This window comes from Siphateles boraxobius, unplaced genomic scaffold (assembly GCF_051911475.1).
Source record: "Siphateles boraxobius isolate OS27281-9 unplaced genomic scaffold, OSU_SipBor_1 192, whole genome shotgun sequence".
NCBI classification, from domain to species: Eukaryota; Metazoa; Chordata; class Actinopteri; order Cypriniformes; family Leuciscidae; genus Siphateles; species Siphateles boraxobius.
The window spans coordinates 50,001-77,650 of NW_027508802.1; the positions used below are offsets into that span (position 1 = coordinate 50,001).

General features: G+C 39.4%; 2 protein-coding genes across 3 annotated transcripts in view; both read right to left on the reverse strand.

Moving 5' to 3' along the window:
• Nucleotides 1-22,866, reverse strand: part of rad23b (RAD23 homolog B, nucleotide excision repair protein) — a 30,543-nt gene extending 7,677 nt beyond the window's left edge. The window contains exons 1-8 of the mRNA XM_077235448.1: nucleotides 22,629-22,866; nucleotides 17,153-17,234; nucleotides 16,830-16,909; nucleotides 12,959-13,161; nucleotides 10,159-10,211; nucleotides 9,946-10,073; nucleotides 8,089-8,224; nucleotides 655-782 (exon numbers count right to left, since the gene is read on the reverse strand). Coding sequence (XP_077091563.1) covers nucleotides 655-782; nucleotides 8,089-8,224; nucleotides 9,946-10,073; nucleotides 10,159-10,211; nucleotides 12,959-13,161; nucleotides 16,830-16,909; nucleotides 17,153-17,234; nucleotides 22,629-22,694 — 876 coding nt within the window. The 5' untranslated portion in view covers nucleotides 22,695-22,866. The remainder of the gene's footprint in view (nucleotides 1-654; nucleotides 783-8,088; nucleotides 8,225-9,945; nucleotides 10,074-10,158; nucleotides 10,212-12,958; nucleotides 13,162-16,829; nucleotides 16,910-17,152; nucleotides 17,235-22,628) is intronic.
• The window catches only part of znf462 (zinc finger protein 462), a 111,738-nt gene that overhangs the window by 14,805 nt on the left and 69,283 nt on the right, over nucleotides 1-27,650 (reverse strand). The gene's annotated exons all lie outside the window — the stretch shown is intronic.

Sequence of the window (27,650 nt, forward strand, 5' to 3'; positions counted from 1 at the left end):
TGAACCCTACTGTATATTACATCCAAATCAGCATGAAAACGAAAACGGTTGCTCACATACTAAACAGATGCTACAATTGTAAAGGACTTTATGTGGCCAGACATGACCGTCTGGTTGATCTGGTTGCAAAAGACTTGCAAAAGGTAATCTGTGGACATGACAGTAAGATTTATAAGCATAGTACTGTACAATTGAACTGGTTTCATCATAACACATCTGACAGTGATATCTGGTAGATCTCATTCACCAACTTGGATACAACTGTAAATTAATAATTCTGATATTTGGAAGTTTAGGCCATGTCCATAAGTATGATTAGGGGGATGCAGTTAGGAGGGCTGCAAAAAAAGGAGGCAAAAAGGCTTGCAAAATTCTGCTCTGCTTCAGCCATCATAGGGAGCATGCAGATAAGGAGACGGAGATGATTTGTTTATCCTTAATGTGTGGAGTATTATAAATCTAAGTACCTGAACAAGTATGTGAGCCATGAATTGTAGATCTGTCACCATGTCAAAGACCCTTCCCAGAGTATTTGGATCTTGTTTTCTTCGTAATGTCTTTCAGATCCAAATAAAAGCATTCAAATGTGTGTGTGTGTGTGTGTGTGTGTGTGTGTGTGTGTGTGTGTGTGTGTGTGTGTGTGTGTGTGTGTACCTGCAGGAGCTGTGGGTTCTCTCTGCCGATCTGCTGTAGTAGAGCTGGTAGCAGAGACGGGTTCTGCTGGATGATCTGTCTCATCTGCAGGAACTGTGGCTGGTTCCTCAAGAACTCCAGAGGATTGGCTGCAAACACACACACATCATATCCACCTGAACACCAGAGGGCGTCACACATACATCATATCCACCTGAACAGCAGAGGGCGTCACACACACATCATATCAACCTAAACAGCAGAGGGCGTCACACATACATCATATCCCCCTGAACACCAGAGGGCGTCACACACACATCATATCCACCTGAACAGCAGAGGGCGTCACACACACATCATATCCACCTGAACACCAGAGGGCGTCACACACACATCATATCCACCTGAACACCAGAGGGCGTCACACACACATCATATCCACCTGAACACCAGAGGGCGTCACACACACATCATATCCACCTAAACAGCAGAGGGCGTCACACACACATCATATCAACCTGAACACCAGAGGGCGTCACACACACATCATATCCACCTGAACACCAGAGGGCGTCACACACACATCATATCCACCTGAACACCAGAGGGCGTCACACACACATCATATCCACCTGAACACCAGAGGGCGTCACACACACATCATATCCACCTGAACACCAGAGGGCGTCACACACACATCATATCCCCCTGAACACCAGAGGGCGTCACACATACATCATATCCCCCTGAACACCAGAGGGCGTCACACACACATCATATCCACCTGAACACCAGAGGGCGTCACACACACATCATATCCCCCTGAACACCAGAGGGCGTCACACACACATCATATCCACCTGAACAGCAGAGGGCGTCACACACACATCATATCCACCTGAACAGCAGAGGGCGTCACACACACATCATATCCACCTGAACACCAGAGGGCGTCACACACACATCATATCCACCTGAAAAGCAGAGGGCGTCACACACACATCATATCCCCCTGAACACCAGAGGGCGTCACACACACATCATATCCCCCTGAACACCAGAGGGCGTCACACACACATCATATCCCCCTGAACACCAGAGGGCGTCACACACACATCATATCCACCTGAAAAGCAGAGGGCGTCACACACACATCATATCCACCTGAACAGCAGAGGGCGTCACACACACATCATATCCCCCTGAACACCAGAGGGCGTCACACACACATCATATCCCCCTGAACACCAGAGGGCGTCACACACACATCATATCCCCCTGAACACCAGAGGGCGTCACACACACATCATATCCCCCTGAACACCAGAGGGCGTCACACACACATCATATCCCCCTGAACACCAGAGGGCGTCACACACACATCATATCCACCTGAACAGCAGAGGGCGTCACACACACATCATATCCACCTGAACAGCAGAGGGCGTCACACACACATCATATCCACCTGAACAGCAGAGGGCGTCACACACACATCATATCCCCCTGAACAGCAGAGGGCGTCACACACACATCATATCCACCTGAACACCAGAGGGCGTCACACACACATCATATCCACCTGAACACCAGAGGGCGTCACACACACATCATATCCACCTGAACAGCAGAGGGCGTCACACACACATCATATCCCCCTGAACACCAGAGGGCGTCACACACACATCATATCCCCCTGAACACCAGAGGGCGTCACACACACATCATATCCACCTGAACACCAGAGGGCGTCACACACACATCATATCCCCCTGAACAGCAGAGGGCGTCACACACACATCATATCCCCCTGAACACCAGAGGGCGTCACACACACATCATATCCACCTGAACACCAGAGGGCGTCACACACACATCATATCCACCTGAACAGCAGAGGGCGTCACACACACATCATATCCACCTGAACACCAGAGGGCGTCACACACACATCATATCCACCTGAACAGCAGAGGGCGTCACACACACATCATATCCACCTGAACACCAGAGGGCGTCACACACACATCATATCCACCTGAACAGCAGAGGGCGTCACACACACATCATATCCACCTGAACAGCAGAGGGCGTCACACACACATCATATCCCCCTGAACAGCAGAGGGCGTCACACACACATCATATCCACCTGAACACCAGAGGGCGTCACACACACATCATATCCCCCTGAACACCAGAGGGCGTCACACACACATCATATCCACCTGAACACCAGAGGGCGTCACACACACATCATATCCACCTGAACACCTGAGGGCGTCACACACACATCATATCCACCTGAACACCAGAGGGCGTCACACACACATCATATCCACCTGAACAGCAGAGGGCGTCACACACACATCATATCCACCTGAACACCAGAGGGCGTCACACACACATCATATCCACCTGAACAGCAGAGGGCGTCACACACACATCATATCCACCTGAACAGCAGAGGGCGTCACACACACATCATATCCCCCTGAACAGCAGAGGGCGTCACACACACATCATATCCACCTGAACACCAGAGGGCGTCACACACACATCATATCCCCCTGAACACCAGAGGGCGTCACACACACATCATATCCACCTGAACACCAGAGGGCGACACACACATCATATCCACCTGAACAGCAGAGGGCGTCACACACACATCATATCCACCTGAACACCAGAGGGCGTCACACACACATCATATCCCCCTGAACACCAGAGGGCGTCACACACACATCATATCCACCTGAACACCAGAGGGCGTCAAACACACATCATATCCACCTGAACACCAGAGGGCGTCACACACACATCATATCCACCTGAACACCAGAGGGCGTCACACACACATCATATCCACCTGAACAGCAGAGGGCGTCACACACACATCATATCCACCTGAACACCAGAGGGCGTCACACACACATCATATCCACCTAAACACCAGAGGGCGTCACACACACATCATATCCACCTGAACACCAGAGGGCGTCACACACACATCATATCCACCTGAACACCAGAGGGCGTCACACACACATCATATCCACCTGAACAGCAGAGGGCGTCACACACACATCATATCCACCTGAACACCAGAGGGCGTCACACACACATCATATCCCCCTGAACACCAGAGGGCGTCACACACACATCATATCCACCTGAACACCAGAGGGCGTCACACACATATCATATCCACCTGAACACCTGAGGGCGTCACACACACATCAGACAGCAGCTCATAACTAATAATCACTGACGAGCTGCTCATAACTAATAATCACTGACGAGCTGCTCATTACTAATAATCACTGACGAGCTGCTCATAACTAATAATCACTGACGAGCTGCTCATAACTAATAATCACTGACGAGCTGCTCATAACTAATAATCACTGACGAGCTGCTCATTACTAATAATCACTGACGAGCTGCTCATAACTAATAATCACTGACGAGCTGCTCATAACTAATAATCACTGACGAGCTGCTCATAACTAATAATCACTGACGAGCTGCTCATAACTAATAATCACTGACGAGCTGCTCATTACTAATAATCACTGACGAGCTGCTCATAACTAATAATCACTGACGAGCTGCTCATAACTAATAATCACTGACGAGCTGCTCATAACTAATAATCACTGACGAGCTGCTCATAACTAATAATCACTGACGAGCTGCTCATAACTAATAATCACTGACGAGCTGCTCATTACTAATAATCACTGACGAGCTGCTCATAACTAATAATCATAACTAATAATCACTGACGAGCTGCTCATAACTAATAATCACTGACGAGCTGCTCATAACTAATAATCACTGACGAGCTGCTCATAACTAATAATCACTGACGAGCTGCTCATAACTAATAATCACTGACGAGCTGCTCATAACTAATAATCACTGACGAGCTGCTCATAACTAATAATCACTGACGAGCTGCTCATAACTAATAATCACTGACGAGCTGCTCATAACTAATAATCACTGACGAGCTGCGCATAACTAATAATCACTGACGAGCTGCTCATAACTAAATCACTGATGAGCTGCTCATAACTAATAATCACTGACGAGCTGCTCATTACTAATAATCACTGACGAGCTGCTCATAACTAATAATCACTGACGAGCTGCTCATAACTAATAATCACTGACGAGCTGCTCATAACTAATAATCACTGACGAGCTGCTCATAACTAATAATCACTGACGAGCTGCGCATAACTAATAATCACTGACGAGCTGCTCATAACTAAATCACTGATGAGCTGCTCATAACTAATAATCACTGACGAGCTGCTCATTACTAATAATCACTGACGAGCTGCTCATAACTAATAATCACTGACGAGCTGCTCATAACTAATAATCACTGACGAGCTGCTCATAACTAATAATCACTGACGAGCTGCTCATAACTAATAATCACTGACGAGCTGCTCATAACTAATAATCACTGACGAGCTGCTCATAACTAATAATCACTGACGAGCTGCGCATAACTAATAATCACTGACGAGCTGCTCATAACTAAATCACTGATGAGCTGCTCATAACTAATAATCACTGACGAGCTGCTCATTACTAATAATCACTGACGAGCTGCTCATAACTAATAATCACTGACGAGCTGCTCATAACTAATAATCACTGACGAGCTGCTCATAACTAATAATCACTGACGAGCTGCTCATAACTAATAATCACTGACGAGCTGCTCATAACTAATAATCACTGACGAGCTGCGCATAACTAATAATCACTGACGAGCTGCTCATAACTAAATCACTGATGAGCTGCTCATAACTAATAATCACTGACGAGCTGCTCATAACTAATAATCACTGACGAGCTGCTCATTACTAATAATCACTGACGAGCTGCTCATAACTAATAATCACTGACGAGCTGCTCATAACTAATAATCACTGACGAGCTGCGCATAACTAATAATCACTGACGAGCTGCTCATAACTAAATCACTGACGAGCTGCTCATAACTAATAATCACTGACGAGCTGCTCATAACTAATAATCACTGACGAGCTGCTCATAACTAATAATCACTGACGAGCTGCTCATAACTAATAATCACTGACGAGCTGCGCATAACTAATAATCACTGACGAGCTGCGCATAACTAATAATCACTGACGAGCTGCGCATAACTAATAATCACTGACGAGCTGCGCATAACTAATAATCACTGACGAGCTGCTCATAACTAATAATCACTGACGAGCTGCTCATTACTAATAATCACTGACGAGCTGCTCATAACTAATAATCACTGACGAGCTGCTCATAACTAATAATCACTGACGAGCTGCTCATAACTAATAATCACTGACGAGCTGCTCATAACTAATAATCACTGACGAGCTGCTCATAACTAATAATCACTGACGAGCTGCGCATAACTAATAATCACTGACGAGCTGCTCATAACTAATAATCACTGACGAGCTGCTCATAACTAATAATCACTGACGAGCTGCTCATTACTAATAATCACTGACGAGCTGCTCATAACTAATAATCACTGACGAGCTGCTCATAACTAAATCACTGATGAGCTGCTCATAACTAATAATCACTGACGAGCTGCTCATAACTAATAATCACTGATGAGCTGCGCATAACTAATAATCACTGACGAGCTGCTCATAACTAATAATCACTGACGAGCTGCTCATAACTAATAATCACTGACGAGCTGCTCATTACTAATAATCACTGACGAGCTGCTCATTACTAATAATCACTGACGAGCTGCTCATAACTAAATCACTGACGAGCTGCTCATAACTAATAATCACTGACGAGCTGCTCATAACTAATAATCACTGACGAGCTGCTCATAACTAATAATCACTGACGAGCTGCTCATTACTAATAATCACTGACGAGCTGCTCATAACTAATAATCACTGACGAGCTGCTCATAACTAAATCACTGATGAGCTGCTCATAACTAATAATCACTGACGAGCTGCTCATAACTAATAATCACTGACGAGCTGCGCATAACTAATAATCACTGATGAGCTGCTCATAACTAATAATCACTGACGAGCTGCTCATAACTAATAATCACTGACGAGCTGCTCATTACTAATAATCACTGACGAGCTGCTCATAACTAATAATCACTGACGAGCTGCTCATAACTAAATCACTGATGAGCTGCTCATAACTAATAATCACTGACGAGCTGCTCATAACTAATAATCACTGATGAGCTGCTCATAACTAATAATCACTGATGAGCTGCTCATAACTAATAATCACTGACGAGCTGCTCATAACTAATAATCACTGACGAGCTGCGCATAACCAATAATCACTGACGAGCTGCGCATAACCAATAATCACTGACGAGCTGCTCATAACTAATAATCACTGACGAGCTGCTCATAACTAATAATCACTGACGAGCTGCTCATAACTAATAATCACTGACGAGCTGCTCATAACTAATAATCACTGACGAGCTGCTCATAACTAATAATCACTGACGAGCTGCTCATAACTAATAATCACTGACGAGCTGCTCATTACTAATAATCACTGACGAGCTGCTCATAACTAATAATCACTGACGAGCTGCGCATAACCAATAATCACTGACGAGCTGCTCATAACTAATAATCACTGACGAGCTGCTCATAACCAATAATCACTGACGAGCTGCGCATAACCAATAATCACTGACGAGCTGCTCATAACTAATAATCACTGACGAGCTGCTCATAACCAATAATCACAGACGAGCTGCTCATAACCAATAATCACTGACGAGCTGCTCATAACCAATAATCACTGACGAGCTGCGCATAACCAATAATCACTGACGAGCTGCTCATAACCAATAATCACTGACGAGCTGCGCATAACCAATAATCACTGACGAGCTGCTCATAACTAATAATCACTGACGAGCTGCTCATAACCAATAATCACTGACGAGCTGCGCATAACCAATAATCACTGACGAGCTGCGCATAACCAATAATCACTGACGAGCTGCTCATAACCAATAATCACTGACGAGCTGCGCATAACCAATAATCACTGACGAGCTGCGCATAACCAATAATCACTGACGAGCTGCTCATAACCAATAATCACTGACGAGCTGCGCATAACCAATAATCACTGACGAGCAGTCACTCACCGCCCGATCCTGTGCTGGGCTGTAGTGTGTGTGTGTGTGTGTGTGTGTGTGTGTGTGTGTGTGTGTGTGTGTGTCAGTCACTCACCGCCCGATCCTGTGCTGGGCTGTAGTGTGTGTGTGTGTGTGTGTGTCAGTCACTCACCGCCAGATCCTGTGCTGGGCTGTAGTGTGTGTGTGTGTGTGTGTGTGTGTGTGTGTGTGTGTGTGTGTGTGTGTGTGTGTGTGTTTGTGTGTGTGTGTGTGTCACTCACTGCCTGATCCTGTGCTGGGCTGTGACGGGGCGGTACTGGACGGTGAAGAGAGACCCGAGGTTACAAGAGGAGCGCCACCTACAGGAGCCACTGGGTCAACAGCTCCTACACTGCCCTCGCCTTCCGCGGGGATGCCCTAACACACACACACACACACACACACAATTCTCAAAAGATGGCATTGCCAAAGCACTTGCAGCATAGAAGAACACGGCTGGATATCGTAAAAAAAATGATCTGGCGTAATGATTTTTGTTTTTTCAAATGTGTATATTATATTATATTTGTGCGTATTATCTTAAGTGTGTATATTTAGGATTTGTATTAAGATGTTTTTTACAGCACTTTGGCCAGTCTTGTGGCTGTTTTTAAATGTGCTTTATGTAAGGAATAATTGACGCCAGGCCGTTGAGTTAGTATAAAGATGGTCACGACACGAAGCGCAGGCAATTAATGCTATTAAACTAGTTCCCACACCTTGAAACATGGTTCAGATGAAGCATTTCAGGACGTTTGTCAAGTTATCGTCATTAAAACGCTCTTGTATGGAGGACTAATTTCTTACGCATCTGGAACTACTTCAGCCGTGCGTTTCCCTGAAAATAATTGCACACCTCAGAACGTTCATCGACCAATCAGATTCAAGCATTCAACGGCCCTCTAATATAAAATTAAATAATCTTGAATCTAAATCGATACCATGACTTCGACACCGGTTCCTAACGATACTTTTTCCGATACCAGTTTTATGACTGTAGAGGGGAAAAAACAAGAAAGCTAAACTGTTAATGCAGCCGGCCTCAAGCATAATCACTTTACAAGAAGGGTTGGGAATCGAATACTTGTTAAAAAAATAAAAAAATTTATTTCTCTGTGAGCATTTCAATATGAGTTTAACCCATTGAAGCGTGAGAGAGAGTTTCTGTGTTGGTGTGTATCAGTATACTGGATCTGTGCAGCTCTTAAAGTGACAGCACTAATATTCCTGCTCTATAATAACACTAATCACACAACAGAAGACACAGAGAATAATCACTCGTTCTTCACTGATTAACTTTATAACTATATTTGTAATGTATATTTTATTGATAAAATGCAGTGTTATTCCACATTTGATTACAGTTTCTGAACCTGAAATCTTAAAACACTGTTTATTTCAATCGTATCTTTCTTTTTTATTGGAATCGAAATTAGGAATTAATAAGAATCGGAATCGAAATCGTTAAAATTCAAACGATACCCAACCCTACTTTACAAGACACCTAGTTTAATGGGAGTTAATTCAGTTTATAGAGCTATAAGGCCATCTAGTGGCAAGAGTCATGAAATTTGTTACATGTTGTTTTTAGATTTTCAATTTGTTCTGAATGTATTCGATTTGAATTTCGAGTACCTGCTCACGGTTAGAAACACTGTCTTTATGCAGCAAAACACTGACATTTAAATCTGCAGATCACATGTTTAGGGCGAGACACTATTAGGGCTGTCAAAATGGCTGAAAAGCTAGATTAGAATTTCTTTTTTTAATATTAGCAAAATTCAAATTATATTCGGATATTTAAGGCAATAATTATTTTTAGAGAGAAAAAGTCTCCTATGTCCACAAGAGGGCGCAGCGTAACATTTACCTTTAAATGTCAGTGTTTAACTGACAAATCTAGTCATTTAGAGGTAAATAAAAAAATAAAATAAAAAAAAATCTCCACAAAAAAAGCATGAAAAAATATTATCCAAATGCAATAAAATAAGGTGTCTGGAAAAAATAATAAAAAAGTATAATTTTCGGTCTTCGGGTCATTCTGAGATGTGCGAGGGTCAGGTGTAGTCAGATGTAGATGTTTGCTGCATGTTTCTCACCGTGAGCAGGTACTCCACCGCACGGTCAGGATTGTTGAAACTGGCTCTCAGTGCCGCCACAACTCTGTCCCGCTCGTATCCCATCAACATGATCTCCGTCACCATGTTCTCGTAGGACTGACCCGTCACTGCACACACACACACCAGACACATGCATCAACTGAAGACGAGAACACACAGATGTGAAGTGATCGTGTGTGTGTGTGGATTTACCCAGCGCAGACGTTGCCTCTTCAAATATGTTTGCATTCGGCGAAGAATCCGAACTGTAAAGAGGAAAAGGATAAAACGTTAATCTTGTTAAGGTTTGTTCTCGCACAGTTTACCATATTTGAGTATAAAAGACTAAATTTAATCTGGTTATCATATAAACTCATCGTGTCTCTTCAGAAACCGCTCCATATTTTACCATCTCTTTATGAACGTTTCGAAGCGTCAGAGTTTTAATGGAGGAACAGAAATCATTCAAATATCTTCATTTGTGTTCCTCAGATGAACAGAAGTCTTGTGGGATTGAAACAACCCATGAATTTATGGGTGAACTATGGCTTTAACACATCGAAAAGATCTTCAACTAGCAGGAATGAATATTGGAAAAGAATCAAATGGAAATGGAATTTGGGAAAGGATAAAATGGAATTAGGGAACGGATAAAATGGAATTAGGGAAAGAATCAAATGGAATTTGGGAAAGAATCAAATGGAATTAGGGAAAGAATCAAATGAAAATAGGGAAAGAATCAAATGGAATTTGGGAAAGAATCAAATGGAATTTGGGAAAGAATCAAATGGAATTTGGGAAAGAATCAAATGGAATTAGGGAAAGAATCAAATGGAATTAGGGAAAGAATCAAATGGAATTAGGGAAAGAATCAAATGAAAATAGGGAAAGAATCAAATGGAATTTGGGAAAGAATCAAATGGAATTTGGGAAAGAATCAAATGGAATTTGGGAAAGAATCAAATGGAATTTGGGAAAGAATCAAATGGAATTTGGGAAAGAATCAAATGAAAATAGGGAAAGAATCAAATGGAATTTGGGAAAGAATCAAATGGAATTAGGGAAAGAATCAAATGGAATTTGGGAAAGGATAAAATGGAATTAGGGAAAGGATAAAATGGAATTAGGGAAAGGATAAAATGGAATTAGGGAAAGAATCAAATGGAATTTGGGAAAGAATCAAATGGAATTTGGGAAAGAATCAAATGGAATTAGGGAAAGAATCAAATGAAAATAGGGAAAGAATCAAATGGAATTTGGGAAAGAATCAAATGGAATTTGGGAAAGGATAAAATGGAATTAGGGAAAGAATCTAATGGAATTAGGGAAAGAATCAAATGGAATTAAGGAAAGAATCAAATGGAATTAGGAAAAGAATCAAATGGAATTAGGGAAAGAATCAAATGGAATTAGGGAAAGGATAAAACGGAATTAGGGAAAGAATCAAATGGAATTTGGGAAAGGATAAAATGGAATTAGGGAATGGATAAAATGGAATTTGGGAAAGGATAAAATGGAATTAGGGCAAGAATCAAATGAAATTAGGGAAAGAATCAAATGGAATTTGGGAAAGGATAAAATGGAATTAGGGAACGGATAAAATGGAATTTGGGAAAGGATAAAATGGAATTAGGGCGAGAATCAAATGAAATTAGGGAAAGAATCAAATGGAATTTGGGAAAGGATAAAATGGAATTTGGGAAAGGATAAAATGGAATTAGGGAAAGGATAAAATGGAATTAGGGAAAGAATCAAATGGAATTAGGGAAAGGATAAAATGGAATTAGGGAAAGGATAAAATGGAATTAGGGAAAGGATAAAATGGAATTAGGGAAATAATCAAATGGAATTAAGGAAAGAGTCAAATGGAATTAGGGAAAGAATCAAATGGAATTTGGGAAAGGATAAAATGGAATTTGGGAAAGAATCAAATGGAATTAGGGAAAGAATCAAATGGAATTTGGGAAAGGATAAAATGGAATTTGGGAAAGGATAAAATGGAATTTGGGAAAGGATAAAATGGAATTAGGGAAAGAATCAAATGGAATTTGGGAAAGGATAAAATGGAATTTGGGAAAGAATCAAATGGAATTTGGAAAAGGATAAAATGGAATTTGGGAAAGGATAAAATGGAATTTGGGAAAGAATCAAATGGAATTTGGGAAAGGATCAAATGGAATTTGGGAAAGGATAAAATGGAATTTGGGAAAGGATAAAATGGAATTAGGGAAAGAATCAAATGGAAATTTGGGAAAGGATAAAATGGAATTTGGGAAAGGTTAAAATGGAATTTGGGAAAGGATAAAATGGAATTTGGGAAAGAATCAAATGGAATTAGGGAAATAATCAAATGGAATTTGGGAAAGGATAAATTGGAATTAGGGAAAGGATAAAATGGAATTAGGGAAAGGAGAAAATGGAATTTGGGAAAGGATAAAATGGAATTAGGGAAAGGATAAAATGGAATTTGGGAAAGAATCAAATGGAATTAGGGAAAGGATAAATTGGAATTAGGGAAAGGATAAAATGGAATTAGGGAAAGGATAAAATGGAATTAGGGAAAGGATAAAATGGAATTTGGGAAAGAATCAAATGGAATTAGGGAAAGAATCAAATGGAATTTGGGAAAGGATAAAATGGAATTAGGGAAAGGATAAAATGGAATTAGGGAAAGGATAAAATGGAATTTGGGAAAGAATCAAATGGAATTAGGGAAAGAATCAAATGGAATTAGGGAAAGAATCAAATGGAATTTGGGAAAGGATAAAATGGAATTAGGGAAAGGATCAAATGGAATTTGGGAAAGAATCAAATGGAATTTGGGAAAGAATCAAATGGAATTTGGGAAAGACTAAAATGTTAAAGACTTCATGAATTTATAAGTGAACTATCGCTTTAATACATCAGAAAAATGTTCTAGCAACAGCATTCACATCTAATCAACAATAATCGAGTCTGTAACATCCTGTGTGTGTGTGAGTGTGTGTGTGTGTGTGTGTGTGTGTGTGTGTACCTGGCGGGTGTGGAGGAGGGCGCAGTGCTGCCGGCTGGTTTCTCCTCAGTGGGTTTGTCGTCTTTGGCCGGGGTCGAGGTCGGGGTTTCTGGGGTCGCGGTCGGGGTCGTCGCTGTAGTGATGGAGGAGGCGGAGCCGGTTGCCGTGGCAACAGATGAGGAGGCGGATCCAGATGAAGATGAAGATGAAGGAGCCGCTTTAGGCTGCAGGAGACACATCGGTTTACACTTCATATAAACACACACACACATCCACATCATCAACAACACACCACCATCTAATGTTCAGGGAATTACACCAGTAAGCAGAAAATAGCCAATCATAACAGAGCTCATTTACATGTCAATGTCTTAAAGGTACAGTAGCAGGAATGATCAATTGTAAAGGTTCAAACCGTAAAATGGAATTTTCTGTATAAAATGGAATGTCAAGGAATTTGGCATATTATGGATGAATAAATCAACACTTAATCAAACTGAGGAGCACTAGAGTCTTATGTTTCCATGGTTTAAGTGTAAAAATTAACCGTTGCAGCACTTTGTTTACCTAAACAATAAAAGAAATAGTTACATTTTCATTTCATTATATTTTAAGAATTAAATTAATTCTTAAATTAATTATCTTTAGTCTTCATTAGATTACCAACATTTCAAAGGGGTCCTATTATGCGACAATGCAAGACACACAAACACATGGCTATCTTCATATTTCTAGTTTTGACTACTGAAGTTTTAAAATTTAGCTAGCAATTTAGCTATTGCAGTGAAAGTCCAAAAATTCAATACTGTTCAAAACCATTTTTTATTCGTGATTAATATTGCATTGCTTTACCAAAAAGCATGTAATGTGTGCTGGTCAACAACTAGTCTAAAATTTAAAAAAACCTAGAAAACAGTAAAAAAAAAAAAAAAAAACTAATAGATGTGTACATTTAAGATATGCTACTTAATTTATTATTCCAATATCCAAATATGATGCTAAATCACACAGGAAAAAGGGCTTTTATTTGTGACGTGCTGTCTTTGCATTTGAACATTGCACATTTTAAACAGGACACGCATTAGCTGAATAAACGTTAGCCAATACAAACATACTTATAGAAAATAGTTGACAATGAATAGACAGGAGTCCTCCAGTCACATGACCAATAATAGCAAAACGAATCACTTATTCTAAAAATAATATCAAGTATAAGTTTAGATGAATCCGAAATATGGGGCTGTGTTAACAGTAAAGCGTCTGTCTTTTAACGAATTTTAAAAACACGGATGGATAATACGAAATGCTTTCTGACATTTTGACAGAAAAAAACAACCAAAACAAAATTTAAACTTAGCCCGTCAATTTACAATTATCTTCTCTCTCTGTGCGCGCGGTCTGTGTTTGTGAGAGGGAGCTCGCGCAGCACTGATACAAAGGTACTTTTTAATCAATAAGTAACTAATGCGCTAGTTTTAATACAAAATAATTATGTAACATAATTAGGTACTTTAGTTATTATTAACACAATAACGTAACACATGCAGGCTACGTTTCTCAACACTGAGAATGAATGAATGATTAAACGCATGTTTCTCCAGACTCACGTTTATCAGTAATCCACAAATCACAGAACTTTCATAATCACTAAACCATAGCGATTTTAATTTTATTTAGATTTATTGTTCATCAATACTTGAATACCTGAATGATGTCTTCCTCTTATCTGAGTGACCATGAATGACGGAGTATTTTAAGATAATCCATGTGATCACTCCCGTGTGATCTTCGAATCCAGATTAAGTTAATCAATACAATATTTCAACTTTCCACATCCACCCCAGTCCGTTCCCCTTCAGGAGTCAGAAGTGCTGTGACGACTGTAAAGTTACTGTCCTCGCTGATGAACTCAGTCAGACGGCGGCCGCGGGAGTGGAAGAGGATCGAGCGGATTCTTTATTACTGTCGATTTTCAGTCTCTTTTTCATGATAGGCCTTACGCATCTGTCAATCATTCCCGCTTGCTATTTGGGGAATGAACCCAGCGCTATGATTGGTCGAACTCCGCTTCTTTTGCTGTTGCTTGATTTGAGGACTGCGCGTGGACAGAAGCGTCACCAGGTTTTTGCGTAGTTTAGAGTGACAAATCGTACCAGCGTACTTTGAGGTCAAAATGCGTACCCGCTACGCACAATGCGTACATGTTGGCAGGTCTGTTATTGTAAAAAGTTTTTTAAATTAAATTGATTAGACATGTTTTTTTTATTATTATTTAAATGTAATCAAACCATCAAAACGGAATCCATAGATTAAACAGACCAAATGGAATTCGGGAAAAACTAAAATGAATTTCAACAGCAATATATGATGCTGTGATGCTTGATTTAGAGCCAAAAAATGTCCTATATCTCAAAGACAAAGACTTTTCTTTTTACTTCACAGACCTCCGTTAACTCTTTGGGGTCGCCGATCACGCCGGCGTGATCAAGTTACATGACCAGTTTAAGACGTTGAAGCATAAAAACAAAGTCACGTTGAGCGCTGCCGTCCACTTCTGTCGAAAGTGCTGGCTTGAAATTCTGTGTTACTTTTTGTTTTGTGTTGATAGACCAAGTAAAAACGGAGATATGATCATTTAAACTTTATATAAACAAATATTGACGCGTTCGTAAAAGAACGCCAGATGTGATGCGACAGGCGTTGCATTTATTCTAATAACTTCGTCGTTTTTTGTGATAAAACAAAACAGAGAAAAATGTGTGAATCTGCTGACTCTGCTCTTCAGGCTGCACGTTTGAGGGAATGGAGGAGGAGCCAACTCAGCAAAGAAGCGAAATTGAAAGGCAGAGGATTTACGGAGTTGACAAAGAGAGACATATATACGGTTATATATATCATGTATAGAGAGATATTATTGCTAGTTTTTGGAAGAGTTTGAGTAGATTTTGAGAGTAGTTTAGGAGTAGTGTAGATAGTTTAGGTAGTTTAGGAGTAGATTTAGATAAACTGTTTTGAGGAGTGGCACAGATAAAAAATAAAATTAATTAAAAACCACCTGATATTTGTTGTAAATACTTTGATTTTGTGTTAATTTTACCTTTTGTATGGTATATTTGCACTATTGAGGAACCCCTCTTACTCAAGGAATGAAAGCCCTGTAATGTAGATATCTGTGTAATTGTACATGAAGTGTTTTGTAGAGTTTCTAAGCAAAAAAGTAAAGAAAAAACACCTATTGCCACACCTGCTTTTTGTGATATATAGTTTCATTTTATCTAAATTTTACCTTTTTTATGTTGTATTTGCACTATTTGGTAACCCTCATACTCTGAGAATGCAAGGCCTTAAATATAGCTCTCTGAATAATTGTGTGCACAACATTTTTTAAAAAGTGGCTGAGCTAAAAAGAAAGAAAAAAAGTCTATGGCTACACCTTTTTTTTTTATAAATCATATTTTTTTGTATATAGCTTGATTATATCTGAATTGTGCCTGAATATGTTGACATTTACAACTTGTGTTTACATTTTAAACCTTTTAAAATGCTTCACTGAGCATGCTTGTGTTTTTTGTAGTAGAAAAGCTATCATTTTTCTATTCGGATTTTGTGTTTTTTGTGTGATTTTGGGTCCAGTATGTTGATACAGTACATCAAAGTGAAAAAATAATTGTCTGATCATATCGGTGATGTTGGGCTGAAAAAAATAATACCAAACATTGGTATGGTAAACATTTCTTTATGTGGCAAAATAAAAAATAAAAAAAGCACTCAAAAACGGCCAAAATAGCCCAAGACTCCGAAGGGTTAATGATATTTGTGTTTCAAAATCCCTCTTTAATAATTCAGAATGTTTCAGACTCGAACACATCATGAAACTGTATAAATGTCTCACCTTTGCTACCATAACCACCACGAAGTTCTTCTCATCTATCTTGTACTCCTTGAGCGCCGTGTCATCGTTCAAAATTTTGCCTGTAGGAGACAAAATAATGAAAACAAACGTCACGCTATTCATCAGCCAGCAGCTCTCGCGTCTGAATCTGACAGCTGTCAGTCATCCATCAAATGATGCCGCTGCACAAACACACTTTATCGCTGCATTTCACATCATTTTAGAGCGAAACCTGCGAGGACGAATCCTTATCGGCTGGAAACAGCCGTCCGAACACGCCACACAATTACAGCTTATCACACGCAGAGAGAAAGATGACGGACCTGCGTATATCAGCTTCTGTCCCGCCACCGGAAAGCCATCTTTTCCCTTTTCAGTCTCGATTTTTTCCTTTAAGGCTTTTACCTGTGAAAGACAAAGCGGGAGAAAACAAATCAAAGTCTGAGAAGAGAAAGAGAGCAAACTTGTGATCCGGTTTCAGCAACAACAAAAAACGTTAAAAGGAAACTACTGTGAATCTGTGACACTAATGACGCTTTACGCGGGTCATCGACCGGGTCGTTAGTTCAGTGTAAACGAGTCCGGATCCAAAACAACGATTCCAGTCCATCTTACCTCATCATTTAGACAAACTCTTGCCTATCGATTTGACTGCACTTCCACTGTTGGATGAGGATCAAACTTAGGGCTGCACGATCATGGGTAAACTGATAATCACAATTATTTTGATCAAAAATTATAATCACGATTATTCTCGTTGGCTACTGACCATTAAACCAATTATCATTGGGAATTAAACCAACTATCATTGGGAAATGAATGCAAAAAATGTCTTGATTTCAATTGTATTGATAAGAGTAAATTGAACGCTACTGACCATCTATATGACTTCTGGTTATGCATGGTTTGGTAAGTGCTTTGGAAATCACGTTAGATATTTTATGAGAAGCAATTCAGTTGCTAAAGAGACCAATCAGATTCAGATTGCTTTAAAAATGCAAATTTGTACTGACAGACCGCAAAGAACGATACTTGTCATATCTTCATAATGGTTAAACACTGCAAATGGACACGTATTTTAAACTGCTTTACATTACAAAAACTGGTATAACCTTAAGAAGATAAAACTTAGTTCCATCTCTTAAATTTCTACTTTGTATTGCAGCACTAAGTTTGCACAGACCAACCAATATGGTCAGGATTCATGTTTGGATTTATTACAGGTTCTTCCGCAGATTTAGCAGCAGCAAAAAGCTTTAAAGCGTTACTTCACGCAAAAAAATTAAGTTTCTGTTATGAATTTCCATAGACAGTAGCATCAATGCAACTTTCAAGACCAAGAAAGTAAAGACATCGATAAAATGGCCCATGTGACTCCAGAGGTTACACTTTAATGTTATGAAGCGACAAGAATACTTTGTGCGCAAAAACCCAAAATATATTGCTGAATAAAGTCATTATTTTGGGGGTTTTCCTCAAAAATATTGTTAAATAAAGTCGTTATTTTGGGGGTTTTGCGCACAAAAAGTTGCAATGATGCAGGATCAAAACCCTCTGGGATTTCATCAAAACATCTTCATTTGTGTTCTAAAGATGAAGGTCTTACAGGTTTGGAACGACGCGAGGGTGAGTAATTAATGACAGAAACTTAATTTTTGGGTGAACTAACACTTTAATTCGGGAAGAATTTCAGAATCAACATCGCTAAACTCAGATTTGCATGTTTGTTGTGTTGTCAGACCTTCAGCGCAGAGAAAGCAAGGCTGCCAGATGGAGAAGATGGGCAGAAAATGTGTCCTTTTAAGAGAAAAGATTAATTCTGAGGATTTATGTTCCTGTAATCTGGCAACCACAAGCAAGAAATAAGTGAAGGCTTGTTTCCAATGCAAGATGATGCAAATGCCTAAGAATATATATATATATATATATATATATTATTTAAAAAAAAAATGTTTTCAGAACAAATAATCAGCGACGCAAATACCGTGAGGATTATTTTTAAATCATCGACACAAGCAAACATTATAATACGATTAATCGTGCAGCCCTAATACAACTTGAACTGAATTGATCTGAATAATGATACTCGTCTGAAATTAAACGATGAACTTTACACTGAATAGATCTGAATAATACTGTCAGATCTGATTCAAGCTCTCGCTGATTTCTCTACTAAGAAAACTAAACTTATTGGAGCTACATATGGAAAAAAACGGCATATTTATGGTTTTGCTTTTCTGTGAAAGACAATTTCTAAGAATAATCTTCTCCAAAAGGCCTGATCAACAGGAAGTGAGGAATAAACTCATGAGCGTCTTCCTTCCTAAAGGTCCAGCTGACTATTTAACAGCACAAATGTCTCTTTTGGTTTTAAAAAAGCTTTTTCAGGGGCTAATGGATAAAAGCACAACTCGAAATAACACATCAAGTTATAGAATGATAAATAATATGAAATGAATGATAATAAAAATGAAATGTATAATAAATTAATGCCCAAAACATCCACCCTATTAGTCAAGTCAGTTTTATTTCTATAGCGCTTTATACAGTACAGATTGTTGCAAAGCAGCTTTACAGTAATAAACAGGAAAATAACAGAATCAATGATGCAAACTAAGACAAATTCAGCTGTAAAGCAGCTCTACAGAAGACAAGTGTCATTACTTCAGATCAATTCAGCTCAAGATTTGTTCTCATCTGATAGTGTCAGTAATAAACATGAGTATAAACAGCAGTTTGCAGTAATCCGATCTCTTAAAGGGATAGTTCACCCAAAATTTTTAATTATCCCATAATTTACTCACTCTCAAGCCATCCTAGGTGTATATGACTTTCTTCTTTAAGGCCAGACAAGTAATTTGTTGAGATCAATTTGTAAAGAAAGACACGTATGCGCATAAATATACATATATTCAAACACGCATACCTAGACTAAACACGTGATGCGCATGTGCACGCCGTCAGCGTTTACACAGGTTTGCGTTTTTGATGTTTACGCAGAGATTACCCCTTTTTTCCCAAAAAAATTCAAGAAAAGGGTTTTCTGTTGAACGGTGTGTGTTAGCGGCCACTAAGTTAATAACTAATGATCTTTACAACGAAAGTGAATCAATCAAAACTAACTTTATCTGGACAATAACTTTATTCTAGATCTGCTGTAAAGTCAAAACAATCCATTACTGTAATCTCCTATTATCACTGTAAAGCTGCTCTGAAACAGTACATATTGTGTCGACTTCTAACAAAGGCGACTTGACTTTTCAGCCAAACACAATCAGAGTTATATTAAAAAATATCCTGGCTCTTCCCAGCTTTATAATGGGAGTAAATGGTGCCTGAGATTTTGAACCCCAAAAAAGTGCATCCCTCCATCATAAAAGTAATCCATACGTCTCGGAGGAATGATGTAGGAGTAGCGTAAGCTTAGCTGAGAGTCAACGCCTCTCGCGTCTCAAACAAACATAAGCTCCTCCTACAGTTCTCTTCAAAAATTCTCGTTTTAAACTTTAAATGGTTGTTACCGGAAGCCAGTGATTATTAGTGCTGTAGCGGCGCGGCGATGACGTCGACGCTTCGACGTCAAAATTACGTCGACGCCATATTTTTGCGTCCACACTTCTTTATTTATTTATTTTTGCAGCGTTCCCGGCGGTACAGCTCGCCACCACACGTGACGTAGGAGACCGAAACATTGCAGAATGGCGGACGAAGACAACTAAAAGGGAATGTGCTTTCCATTAAATGAATCACACACAGTAAACAAACCCTTGATCAAAAAAAAAAACGTTGCAATTTAGACGCGCAAACTCAATAATTGAGACGTACATGCTCGGGCAGATTCGGCTTGAAGTCGTTCATCCTCGGTTGCGGCGCCGCGCGCTGTTACAAAAGAAGCCGTGCACACAGCCAAGCGAAATGGGGTCTTGCGCACCAGACGAGTCATTTTTGCCGCGCGCATTTCGTGCTCGTGCGGACGCGTCGAGTTTAAACGAGGCTTTACTCCGTGTCAGCGCGTGCTCTGATAGGTAAAGGCGCACAGACCTCTCCCGAATCATCTCCAGCACTCAGCCTCCGAAGCACCACTAACTCCGCATACGTTTCCCTCGTAAGCTGATATTAGTATTTAAACATTCTCTATGATAAAAAATGTTTGTAAAAAATATTTTAATAACACGTTTTTTGCGGTTATAGAGTTCTAATGACGGTGTTCAAATACATAGCATTAGACGTTAGCCAGCTTATAGTATCATGATTCAGTACACTAGTTAGTATTCATTTGAGATACATTGTTTTTTTATTGATCGAGCAGCAGAAAAATTAGTCGTTAGATTAGTTGCCTAATCGATAAAATAATCGCCCAACTAATCGTTTAGTTAATAATCGTTTACCCCAGCCCTAGTGATTATACTTGATATGGTTATAAATATGGATATTTTTCATCAGTTCATAACTCCTGGAGTCATATGGATTACTTTTATGATGGAGGGATGCACTTTTTAGGGCTTCAAAATCTCAGGCTCTATTCACTCCCATTATAGCCTAAAGCTTGGAAAAGCAGGATATGTTTTGCTATAACTCAGAGTGCGTTCATCTGAAAAAAGAAAGTCATATACACCTACGGTGGTTTGAGAGTTATAAAATCATGGGGTAATTTTCATTTCTGGGTGAACTATCCCTTTAAATTGACAACAGGGACTAAAAGACAAAAGCTGAGTCTGAAATCGCATACTTCCCTACTATATGGTAGACGAAAAACAGTATGTGACAAAAGCAGTATGTCCAAATTCACAGTACTGATAAAAGAGTAGGTTAAAAAGTACCTGGATGACCTTCTACTTCCAGCGAGACTCTGGTGTGCATATTATACTATATAGGACATACTTTTTTAGTAGCCCTGAAGTAATTACTCAAATTGAAAATAAGTATCTACTCAGGAGAGTATGCGATTTCGGACGCAGCAAAAGACTAGCAATAGATTGAGATCACGCCACAGTCACGTGACTATAGTGACTACTAGCATTCATGAGAAAACAGACAGAAATACAATCGGTAATGAAAAGTCAGTGGGTTACAGTGAAGCCTGCAAAAGTGACCTTTCATCAATGCTCTTATGAGGCCAAACTAAACCAACTGATATGGGAAAATCCCCATCTAGAAGAAGCCATCAAAGCAACCTGATAAAGACATCAACTGACTGTTAGCAATAAAAACGTGTTAGCAATCTAATAGTGGAGCACTTTCATACAAAATATACCGAATTCTGTCATTTCAATGTCTGGAAAACACATAAATCCTGTTAATGGACCCGACACACACAGACAGTTGTGTGTGTGAGTGTTAATATGAACCTCTCTCACACACTAAAAACAAGCGTTAAACCATTTACAACACCACAGCATGACTTGCTAAAACACCCAAATTACCCATGAATTGTCTGCTTTGGCCTTCTAAAATGTCATATTGACGTTTAAAAGTTAATTGCAGATATTAAGAAGTAATCGCAATATCGTGTGTCTTATTTAGAAAACTTTAAGTATGTTTCGACTAAAGTAAAAACTAATTTTACGAGCAGCTAATATGCTAATGCTAAAACGGTTCACATAACTCCGTAAACACCAAATAGCGCCGCGCGCGCACAGAAACGCATTTAGTGTGATCATATAAAGTATATAAGTATAATTAGGGTGTGTTTGAGTGGCTTAATGGAGAGTATTAGTGTGTTTAGTGACATCGCTGACAGAAATCCGTTAGCTGTTAGCCGCTAGCAGCGCGCGCTCCTCTCACGCGCGCGTCTCTCACCGTCTCCTCCGCGTCGATGTCGATTTTAAACGTCTGCTGCTGGAGGGTTTTCAGCGTGATCTGCATTTTCACGTTCTTCCGTGTCGCTGGTGTGGAAACTGATGGAGGACTGGATCGCTGGATGTGTGTTTTTCACCGTGGCTCATCACAACCTGATCGCCGCCATTACGCGCATAAACACTCGACGGCCCGGCCCCCCTCGCGCCACAAGGCGCATGCGCAGCGATTGCGTCACTGTAAACAGGGCTGCTGGGAAATAGAGTTTTTGTTGTATATAAAAAATACCGTATTCTTATGGTATCAGGATCTCATCATGGAATTATAAGAATGATAAAAATGAATGAATAAATAAATATATAAACGTGATAATATGGAAATAAATAAAGCAATAAACCACTTGATAAAATAAATGATTAATTTTTAATACAATTAATTTTTGTATTATTTTTCTATTTATTTTATTTTATTTTACTGTATTTTATTATTTTTAATTTTAATTGTTTATTCTTTTATTTATTTTTCATTTTATTTTATTTTATTTATTTATTTATTCGTGCATTCATTTATTTTTGGATTTATTTATTCCCACATGTATTCATTTTTAGATTTATTGATTCATTTATATATTTATTTATTCATTTCTTTTTTCTTTCTTTTTTTCTTTTCTGCAGGTTTGGTCCTCCATTCTCAATCAGGGTGATTGCTTTGAAATAAAACTGGTTGATTTGAAATAAATCTTTGGGTTAACCCTGACCTGACATCCCAACTCTACTGGGATTGGCATCATCAGTCACTGTTTAACATGTTTTCAAAGCTTCCGTTGCCGCACCTCCTCGAGCGAATAGAAAGAGTGGAAACGCAACAGATGCACAAACAACAGGGCCTCAAACACTCTCATGTTTACGTCATTGAGTGACTCAACCTCAGACTCAAACTGCCAAGACTCTGGGAATCAGGCAGGAATGCGAATAATCCTGCACAGTCAATAATCACGTAATATCTATAGCGGAAATATACACTCCATTCATTTTCTCCATAGAGATTCTCCATTTTTAACAATAACTTGTAAACCTTTAAAGTCGGTCCTATGTGAGTTACAAGGCTGTTAATCAATGGTATTTGCTTCCGCTTCACATTATTTCAACTCAGTTTTTTAAATAATAGTGTTTAAAAGCATAATTTGTGGTGGAAAAACTACATTACCCATGATGCTGTGCTGCAAATTCCACCAATCAGAGAGTCGCTGCGAGTAAATGCACCAAAAGAGCTTGTTAGCTCCGGCCACTAACCATGAAGCTCCTAATTTTGCAATAAACTTAAAATGTATTGTTTATATATATATATATATATATATATATATATATATATATATATATATATATATATATATAATCAACATTTTTAAATGAGTAGTTTTATCCATTTTTTAATTTAATTATGCTGTTCGCAATGCATTGTGGGATTGTAGTTCTTTCTGAAGTTCACAATCTTGCATTTTTGTCCGATTTCCAAATGCTTTTTTTCGTCTAATTAATGTTTGCAATATTGTTATTCTCGTTGTAGCTTATTGGATTGTTTTATTGCTTATAATGCTTTAACAAAGCCTTTTTTTTATCCCTATGGGAGAAATGAATGGGAAAAATACTTCCGGAACAACCTCTCAGAAAAACTACCGGAAACACCTTTGTTCATAACTTTAAGAGAACCTTTCTAGAATGTTCTGAGAATGTCTCCGGTTTTCTGGCATGACACATACTTTAGATTAATAATTAACATGCATTACATAAATGATTGTCAATGCCATTTGAAATATCATTCATAGCCTAGACTGATACTAATGCATGGGATGCAAAGTTTGCAGAAAGTCCACAGAGTCCGAGAACAATGAATTATTCAACAGGGAGATTTGTCACATGTTTTAATAAAATATGAAAGGTTCTGCCCTGAAGGACGTGACCATGGTTTACACACTTCATTTCGAGCCACAGTTCAAGTGAACGTGGACATCCGCCCTCATGAGCCTGAATGTGTGTGTGCTTTATCTTCTCTGAAACACATCAGATGTTCAGTGAGTCTGTCCAGCTCGAAATCAACGACACATGCATGTGAAACGTCTACTGTTGTGTTTCACATAAGAAAGAAAGGACATGACGGAGTAAATGATGATACTGATCATTTGCAGTGATTTATTCACTGAAAAAAATAACTAGGATTTACTTGATAAAATCCTCGTAACAATTTGCACTAACACATTTTACTGCTACTGTTCTGTACAACTGACCTGTTATTATCAGGCAAAATCTACTTATACTACTGAACTTAACATATAAATATATCATTTATTTAATTTCCAATATAGAGTTAAGTAAAATCTACTTAACTAGGTTAGGTAAATTCAACTAAATTAACCTTTCAACAAAATCTTTGTGTGACTCACTGATATTACAGTACAGATCGACTCTTATCCTGAACATTGTATAAGCATTCTTAACAGACACACAACAAACATTTAAGATGAACTATTAAAGAAAATTAACTTTGTTTTTCATTCAGCAGAATTAATCATGCTTTAACAAAGCCCTTTTTATTTATTTTTTAAATCCAATGAATGGTAAAAATACTTTAGGAACGCCTCTGAAAAACACTAATGCACTCTATAAACATTATGGGTTTAACGTTTGTTCATAAACACGAGAATAATGTTTGTTCATAAAAAATAAAAATTCATTCAGCAGAGTTAATAACTTAAATGCATAAAGGTAACTGCACTAAAACACACAGAACCGGCAGTAGAAATGCATTATCTTTGCACTGGTTTGATCGTGACATGAACGTGTTTTCATTTACAGCAGTGAAGGGAAGGTTGGGAATATTCCTGAGAAACGTGTGGTTCTCATCAGACTCTTCTTTGTGTGTGTCGAAGGGTCTCCAGGGTCTCATTCCTTCCCGAAACACTCTCTGATGTTCTGATCCGCTGATCCCTCATGTCTAGCAGATATTTTTAAAAGATGATGTTATAGCTGTGAAATAAAAGCATCTTCTGCTGTGTTTCAGACGTGATGTCTTTATCTCGTCTGCTCAAACCGGCGGTAATACAGTATGTTTATGCATTTCAAATATTTTATACGCAGGTCTAATGTAGCTAACACTGCCAGTGAAGTGACAAAACACCCAATGAAAAATGACATGCCTTTACAGAAATCTGGTTTGATCATTAAAATTGCTCATGATTTAATATTTATTTTTTAAAGTTTTCTTAAAGTTATGAACGAATTTTCTTCCAGTAACGATTGTTCAAAGTTGTCTGGTCTTTAATAATGTTATGAAAACATTAGAAAAAAAATATTATTTATACATCGTTCATTTTTTCTGAAATGTTTCAGTTGGACGTCTAACGTGACTGTTTTAGAATGTTGCATTCAAAAGTAATATTCCCATAATGTTTGAAGAATGATACAATGTTCCATTTCAAGAACTTTTTCAAACATTTAAAATTCTTGAACATTCAGAAAACAACGTTTTCATAGCTTAATGGGAACGTTATACATATTTTTGTAAAGATGATTAGAATAGGAGCGTCTATCAAAGGCATGTATAAAATTTAAGTACATTTTCCTTTCATTTGTTTAAATAGAATGTTCAATAACCATATTTTAAGGGTGTTTTCTTCAAAAATTCATGAATTGGAATCATATATGATATTTTATATGATTATATGAATACACATATGATAAATTGGAATCATATATGATCATATCTATAAATACAATCCCTTTTTGGTTTTCTTAACAAAAAAAAGTATTTCTGCGTGTTTGATTTGATGAACAAAATGATTTAAAAAAATAATTTTAATAAAATAATATAAAAAAACTTTACAATAAGGTCTCATTTGACCAATATCCACTAAAAGCTCCTATTGATCCCTTGAAGGTCAAACTTTCATCATGTGGAGGCTTGTCATCCGCCAGTGATTCTGCAGTGTGTGTCCTCCTCGACCCTGGAGAAACACTGACCCCGGCTAAGTTCCTGGTGTTCCTGCTCGGTTCCTGGCGTTCCGGCTCTGTTCCTGGCATTCCGGATCAGTTCCTGCTCAGTTCCTGGCGCTCCTACATTACATTACATACATTTATTCATTTAACTGACGCTTTTATCCAAAGCGACTTACAATATGCTATATATGTCAGAGGTCGCACGCCTCTGGAGCAACTAGGGGTTAAGTGTCTTGCTCAGGGACACATTGATGTCTCACAGTGGATTCGAACCCGGGTCTCTCACACCAAAGGCATGTGTGTTATCCACTGCGCCATCACCACCCCATCAGGAACTGATCAGGAACTGATTCCTGCTCAGATCCTGGCGTTCCTGCTCAGATCCTGGCGTTCCTGCTCAGATCCTGGCGTTCCTGCTCAGATCCTGGTGTTCCTGCTCAGATCCTGGCGTTCCTGCTCAGATCTTGGCGTTCCTGCTCAGATCCTGGCGTTCCTGCTCAGATCCTGGCGTTCCGGCTCGGTTCCTGGTGTTCCTGCTCGGTTCCTGGTGTTCCGGCTCAGTTCCTGGCGTTCCGGCTCAGTTCCTGGCGTTCCTGCTCAGTTCCTGGCGTTCCGGCTCGGTTCCTGGCATTCCCTCTCAGATCCTGGGATTCCCGCTCAGTTCCTGGTGTTCCAGCTCGGTTCCTGGTGTTCCTGCTCAGTTCCTGGCGTTCCGGCTCGGTTCCTGGCGTTCCGGCTCAGTTCCTGGCGTTCCTGCTCAGTTCCTGGCGTTCCGGCTCGGTTCCTGGCATTCCTGCTTGGTTCCTATCGTTCCCGCTTGGTTCCTGGCGTTCCCGCTCCGTTCCTGGCATTCTGGCTCGGTTCCTGGCGTTCCCGCTCGGTTCCCGGCGTTCCCGCTCAGTTCCTGCAGCCCCGCTCAGATCCTGGCGTCCCTGCTCAGTTCCTGGCGTTCCCGCTCAGATCCTGGCGTTCTTGCTCAGTTCCCGGCGTTCCCGCTCAGATCCTGGGATTCCTGCTCAGTTCCTGAAGTTCC